At 41.7% G+C, this 7,303-nt stretch overlaps 1 protein-coding gene across 2 annotated transcripts; it reads right to left on the reverse strand.

Moving 5' to 3' along the window:
* Nucleotides 1-6,075, reverse strand: LOC129811780 (cell division cycle-associated protein 4-like). 2 transcript variants are annotated; one of them, XM_055863387.1, is made up of 2 exons: nucleotides 5,914-6,075; nucleotides 1-2,171 (listed from the first exon to the last, which is right to left on the reverse strand). In XM_055863387.1, the coding sequence occupies exon 2, from the start codon at nucleotides 2,160-2,162 to the stop codon at nucleotides 1,260-1,262; it is 903 nt and encodes a 300-aa protein (XP_055719362.1). In that variant the 5' UTR covers nucleotides 2,163-2,171; nucleotides 5,914-6,075; the 3' UTR covers nucleotides 1-1,259. The 2 variants fall into 2 exon arrangements, with proteins under 2 accessions (XP_055719362.1, XP_055719361.1); XM_055863386.1 differs by having other exon boundaries at nucleotides 2,495-6,074.
* Nucleotides 6,076-7,303: the final 1,228 nt, after the last annotated feature.

Genomic DNA, 7,303 nt, shown 5'->3' on the forward strand with positions numbered 1-7,303 from the left:
TTACCTTTGCACCTTTTATTATAAAAAATATTTACAAAGATGCTACATTTTTTTTATTAATATAAAAATGCATATACTTAACAATTGTTGAAATTCTAGCTCCTGTTTGAAGCAGAGTGACATCATTCAGAGAAGAGTGTTGTGGTAGTAATGACCGGAGTAATACTGTCAGATTTAACTGATACGGTTTGCCTGAGTAATCTCTTAATCATGATAAGACATTTTGAAAAATCTTTAGAATGGCAGTTGCTTGTACATCCCAAAAAATGGGGGGGGGGGGGGACAAAAAAACATTTTGACATTTCTATGGATGAATTCTGTACAAAATATCATTTAAGAAATGAACTGCATAGTGAATAGTAAACCCAGGCCCATAGTTCTTTTGGAGAAAAAAAAAAGGGGGGGGGGGGGGGGGGGGTTGGGTAGACCCTTGTGATATGAAATATATCTCATGGGTCTACACAATTCAGTCTATTAAATAAATTAAATAAATTAAAGTAATAACTTAATGGGTCAACCCATAATTCTTAATTTGTAATAACACAAATATCAGAAAATATGGCTTCTTAATGCTGATATCCAGCAAGAGTTTCTGTTAATACTTGAACAAATCTAATCTAGGTCGTAAGAGATGGATTCAAATCAAGCAGGGGGGGGGGGGGGGGGGGGTGCCTGAAATAGCAGGACAGTCCCTGTCTTGAGACTTAATTACTTGATACCAAACCATAGGAAGACTGGTCGAATCGGGCTACATTAACATTTCAAAATCTCTGTCAGATTAAAAATAGGAGGGGGGATTAGATGTAGTCATACTGATACATTTCCCAAACTGTATGTTGCAAAAAATATATTTCAATATACATATATACGTACAATATACATCTATTTCACTAATATTTGTTTTAGTCTTTAGGAAAATATACATTGCTTCAAAGGTTTGGATGTTCCGGTCTCTATTCTGGTGTAGTGTAATGACATTGTTCTTCAGTCCATACATAATAAATTAAAATTGGAAAAATAGATTGTATGATAAAAGGAAACATAGAAAAGTATGTAAATAAGAAAAATCATAATGGTATATGCTGTAATCTCTGCCCACTAACAGATTCACACCTGCATGTGGTAACACTGAATAAGTTATTGATTTCATAAACCCTCAACATCTGAATGTATAATAATAACACCATATCCATGTACGCACCATGTGCATTGTCTGTAAAGAGTCTACCAAGTCTGTATGAATGGGAATGTGTTGTTTCTCAAGAGCCCACTATGATCTCCATGATATGGTCCAGTTCATTGAGGTCTGATCGGCAGCTGGTGCTGGAGCTGAGGGTTGAGGGCCCATGGGAAGACAGGCTCTCCAGGAGGTCGTAGGGCCCCATCTTAGGCGCACTCTGCATGCCTGTCAGCACCGTGTCAAGGTCGTAATAGGACGCATCCACATCTGAAAACAGTTCCTCCAGGGCAGGGTCGGGGCTGGGCGCAGGGTTTTTGATCTCGAACGTGCCAAAGACCTGCTCTGCTGTCCTGGAGTCATCCACAAGCCTGTCACTGTCTCCCTCCTCCGAACCAGACCCACACTCCTCACTGTCCTCATCTTCCTCCTCATCTTCACCATTCTCCTCTTCCCAGCAGGGGTCCATGCCAAAGGTGCCTGGCAGGTAGGAGGTTGGGGCTTGGGGGGAAACCGTGGACATGGTCACCCCCCCCTCGCCCTCCACTACCACCTCCTCCTCCTCTGCAAGGCAACCCTCTGACCCCACCGCTGGGAAGGGCTTGAGTACCTGCTCCCCCTGGGTTGCCTCGGTCTGCCGACACAGCACCTCGGTGGCCACCAGGCGGTCTGCAGAGCACTGGGCAGCAGCGTTGGCAGCACTCAGGGCCTGGGTCATGATCTGCCAGGTGCCGTCCTGGGTCATCTCCTCCTGGATCTGCCTCACCGTGTTGGCAATCAGCACTGAACGGCACAGGTTGGGCTCCACCAGCATGTGGCACAGCTGCAGCTTGATTAGGGACATGTCCAGCAGGGACTGCCGCTGCAGGCTGTAGGATGACAGCATCCTTACGGCCACCGAACTTGGTTGGTTTACATCCTCACCACCCGCCGCAGGTTCATCCCCGGAGTCCGAAAACTTGCGCTTCGTGCCCTTCGGGAACATTTTGGCTCTCTGGTGTAAGGGGAGACGGAGAGTGTTATTGACGAAAAATCTGTCACAAAAACTTTACCATTCTGACACAAACACACGTGGTATCATGAAAGACTGTTGTTTTGCAGAATTTTACTTATCAAAAGTACATTCTAAAAATGAATGAACTTATGTGTGGTGTTATGTTTGAAGTGTGTGGCATAAGGACAAACTATTAAGGTGATAAGCTAAATTTCAATTGGTAAGAGAATTCTGTGATGAAGAATCTCTAGAAGGTTAGCTAAATATTCATGTAGTGGCCTACAGTATAAATGGCTTGTTGTTTTTCTGAAAGTTTGCTATACCTTTCCTGTTGAGAGGCACAGGCATTAGCATAGCAGCTTGGTCCCGGCTGCAGCGCTTCAGTACTTTTGTACAAGCAACAAGCAGCTTTTGTTCTGCACCCTTTCTGCCCATTTTAGGCCAGTCTGAAGCAAGGCTCCTGCTGGGCGGAACAACCACACTTTTAACAGACCCACTGAACCACCGAAAATACAGCATGTTACCAACCACCTGCCATCACTGCGGTCAAAGTCAGGACAGGTCAGACTTTTCTCAAAAAAACACAATCAGCTCATGTACACACACCATCCCACCCCACTGCCACCTGTCGTCAGACATCTCCTAATTATGGGCAAAAGTGAGTTAACAACTTCACTCCGGTAGTACAAAAGAGAACAGGACACATACTGGGTGAGAAAAGTCAAATGAAACCACACAGGTTTAATGTGATATTATGTTTGAAATATGCACACACCATGCTCCGAAAACTAGAACTGCTAGAATGTCATTACAGGGAAAGGAGGAAAAGTTAACATTAACCTTCCCGATGCTGTATCTCTGCCTGAATGAGAAGATATCAGAAGACTTGCCTCAAAACAACAGGGTCGGCTGCTGGCTCCAAGGGACAAACAAGCCGGGAAGAGCAGAGTAGGGAGAGAACACAGGACATGAGCCTGGTGTGACTACATTTCCCATAAGACTAAAACAAAGGAACTTCTGTAAGGGTATGTGTCCCCTCAGAGAGAGCTCTGGGTAGGGCATTGATTGGCGTTACTACTCTGCTACATGATCAACCATCCACGAAGCAACAAAGGATATAAAAACAGGAGGTAAGTAATGCAATAAAGAAAACTAAAACAGACAAGAGACATAGTTTCAAAACATTTGTAGTTAATATACTGAATAAAAATATAAACGCAACATGCAAAAAAAAATCTGAGTTACAGTTCAAATAATGAAATCAGTCAATAGAAAAAATGAATTTGTCCCTAATCTACGGATTTCACATGACTGGGCAGGGGTGCAGCCTTGCAGCCAATCAGAATGAGTTTTTCACCAAAAAAGGGCTTTATTACAGACAGAAATTCTCCTGTTTTATCAGCTGTCCGGGTGGCTGGTCTCAGACGATCCCGCAGCCGGATGTGGAGGTCCTGGGCTGGCGTGGTTACACGTGGTCTGCGGGTGGGCGTACTGCCAAATTCTCTAAAACAACATTTGAGGCGGCTTATGGTAGAGAAATAAACATTCAATTCTCTGGCAACAGCTCTGGTGGACATGACTGCATTCAGAATGCCAATTGCACGCTCCCTCAAAATCGGAGACATCTGTGGCATTGTGTTGTGTGACAAAACTGCACATTTTAGAGTGGCCATTTATTGTCCCCAGCACAAGGCGCACCTGTGTAATGACCATGCTGTTTAATCAGCTTCTTGATATGACACACCTGTCACGAAAAATTCTCACTAACAGGGATGTAAACAAATTTGTGCCCAAAATTGGAGATAAATAAGCTTTTTGTGCATATGGAACATTTCGGGGATCTTTTATTACAGCTCATGAAAAATGGGACCGACCAACACGTTATATGTTGCATTTATATTTTTGTTCAGTATAGATTATTTTAACACTATACTTGCTGATAGCAAAAAAGCACACAGTTGATTATAGCAACTTACGCAACGTTTCTAATTAGCAATGTCTTGTATCTATTCTAGAGCTGTAGGGGTACACTGTGGACATCACAGGGACACAATCAATCAGTCTGGCCAGGGGAGAACATTTAGGTTTGGTCCTACCCTAGTGGACATCTTACCACTGGAGCAACAAATGCTATCACAAGGTGACACTTGCATTTACTGTATATTTTTACCATTGGAAGTAACCAGGAGAGTACTGTGTTAATGAACCTAACTTGAATGCAGACTTTATGGCCCACCACCTAACTATTGCTTTTACTAGATGGTGGTAAAGTGCTTCTAATGTCATTAGCCATAAATAAACTATGATGAAATACTCTGTCACACAATTGGACTGGCGCCCTTAATGAAATGTAAGATTATTTTAACTGCAACAACTGAACACTGCAAATGGACCCGCATCAGACCACAGATAAAATGTATGAACAGTAGGTTTTTGACACAAACCTCTGAAGTACAAGAAAACTGCAAACTTCAGCAAATGTTTGTGTGTTCCAAGTTGCTAGAACCCAAATGGTATTTGCATAGCTGCAAATGTTCTAGTCCAATTCATGAGGGGCGTTGCCAGGTACCCTATTAAAAATTAAAATGTGAGGCAGACATATGAATGTACTCTCTCTGTTTCTTTTTTACCTTAGTGAATGAAGCCTGTCAAAAACAAAGGATAATTTCTAACTAAGAAGCAAAATACTACACAAGTAACAACAACACTGTGTTCATGTTAATTCACCAATCCCCACAAACAACGGGTTTCTACTAAGGAAGTCTAGCTGATTGGATATCTGAAAACAAGGAAAAAGAGATGCAATCATTATGATGTGACAAGAATGAGTTACTGGTGCGAGGATGGGGCCTTATTGCTCCTTATAAAACACTGCAAACCTAAAAAGGACTGTTCAATACAAATCTGTTAGGCCGATATCCATGGAAAAAAAGGATCAAATAGGTTAATGTGGCTATAAAAACAAAACATAGGTCAAGACAACATACAACACTTTTAGGTTGTCTTTTGCTGATTACTCCAATCAATTAGTCTGTCAGTGCCACATGTAAGGAGGGAACCTCAATCCTGTAGGCTGTGCTTGTTGCAAGTACCCTGTGTTATGTCTCAGTTTACACCACTAAACTTCAAAGAGCAACAGCTCCACCAGAGATCCTCCTCCTCGTCTATGGCTCCACCTAGGAATTGGCTCCCCTCCCCCACAGTACTGACGTCGATATTTCCACGACCGCTTATGGTTATTTGAATGGAGAAATTATCTGACTACCCAACAGTGCGAGGGTGCATCCTGCAATTCATAATAGGTTAATAAAAAATAAATTTACAAAATTAAATCAGTTATTTACATTGCACCCATTGCAATCGCTAGTGGCCTTCTCTGGTAGCTGCACCGCATGCTTTGTCTAGCTCGAGCAAAAGGGAAGCTGGGGCGACAATGGAGATGAGGCCATTTTGAAATAACAAGCTAGCTAGCCAATTCCTACTCATCGAGATAAAATGGGGATAAATTGTGACACAGTTTTCAAATTACAAAACTTCATTTGTTCCAACTACATAATTTCTCAACTCTCCCAAACTGGCGTGTAATACTTCTGCTTTACAAAATGGTTTAGCTACCTAGCTAAATGTGTAGCTAACATAGCTAGCTAGCCCCCTCACCCCGCCTCACCAGACTAACATTTGATAAGAGTTTCGGGAATAAATATTTCGTATCAATCCTAACAAATAAATACATTCAACGTACCTTCGTTTATTTTACTTTATTCCGGTGTTGGTCATAAGATCCTCTGTAGGATGCTGAGATGAGATCATTAATGCCACGGCTTCAAAAATACCTCGTCTTCACTGCTGCTTGCTACGGCCAGGGAGCAGGGAGGGTGGAGGAATGGGGGGAAGGATGAAGGGGGCGGGCTCCATGCATCTTGATCGACATGCTGTCACTTGAATTAGAGCACCAGAACAAAAGGTATACTCTCAAAAGGCACAAAAACAACAACAAAGCAACATGTAAATCAAAGCTCACGTGCGTTTCTTCACAACTACACAGACTGTAATCACTGCGGACCTCGGTACATATGGGAGGAAATTGTTAATTCACAGAAGAAGAAAAAATTCCACTGTGAAAAATGGTCAACATTAAATGCAATAGAACTATGACGAGTTATACAGAATGTAATGACGTTGAGCTTTTTATTTATTTTAATGTATTTTATTGTTCAAAATGTCCAAGGCTGTGGTTTACCAAGGAATCATAAAAAAATAATATTTTTTACAAATTACTCTGAGTTTGCAGTTAGTGGATGTGCCTGTTCAAAAACTCAGTGGTGGCACCATACGGTGGCGCAACACTGTTATTGCCAATATTGACTGATTTGTCAAGCGTCTATTTTATATGGTTTGTATGGCTGTTAAAATAACCTTATGTCAGTGTTTTCAAAATAATATTTTTACATTTGTGGGTACAAATTAGGTTGTGTGAATGTATGCTTTTAACTTCTTATGGCTGCAGGGGCAGTATTGAGTAGCTTGGATGAAAGGTGCACAGAGGTGCCCAGAGTAAACGGCCTACTCCTCAGTCATAGTTGCTAATATTTGCATATAGTATTGGATAGAAAACACTATGAAGTTTCTAAAACTGTTTGAATTATGTCTGTGAGTATAACAGAACTCATTTGGCAGGCAAAAACCTGAGAAGTTCCACTTCCTGTTTGAATTTTTTCTGAGGGTGGCAGATTTTCAACCAAGCATTCGTTGAAATTGCAGCGAGATATTGATGAGTTTTCACTTCCTACGGCTTCCACTAGATGTCAACAATCAATAGAACTTTGTCTGATGACTCTAATGTGAAGTGGGGCCGAAGGAGACAGGAATTAGTCACCACTGCCACGAGCTGACCACGTGATAGGCATCTCCGTTCCATCGCTCAACTGAAGTCAATCTAATTCTCCGGTTGGAACGTTATTCAAGATGTATGTTAACAACATTCTAAAGATTGATTCAGTACATCGTTTGACATGTTTCTACTGACTGTTATGGAACCTTTGGACATTTCGTCACGTTATAGTGGACACGCTTTGTGACTTTGGAATTGTTTACCAAACGCGCTAACGAAAGTAGCTAATTGGACATAAATA

This window comes from Salvelinus fontinalis, chromosome 15, assembly GCF_029448725.1.
Source record: "Salvelinus fontinalis isolate EN_2023a chromosome 15, ASM2944872v1, whole genome shotgun sequence".
Taxonomy (NCBI): domain Eukaryota; kingdom Metazoa; phylum Chordata; class Actinopteri; order Salmoniformes; family Salmonidae; genus Salvelinus; species Salvelinus fontinalis.

Coding starts and splice junctions, on each gene's coding strand:
- LOC129811780 (XM_055863387.1), bottom strand. CDS start 2,162: ATGTTCCCGAAGGGCACGAAGCGCAAGTTTTCGGACTCCGGGGATGAA.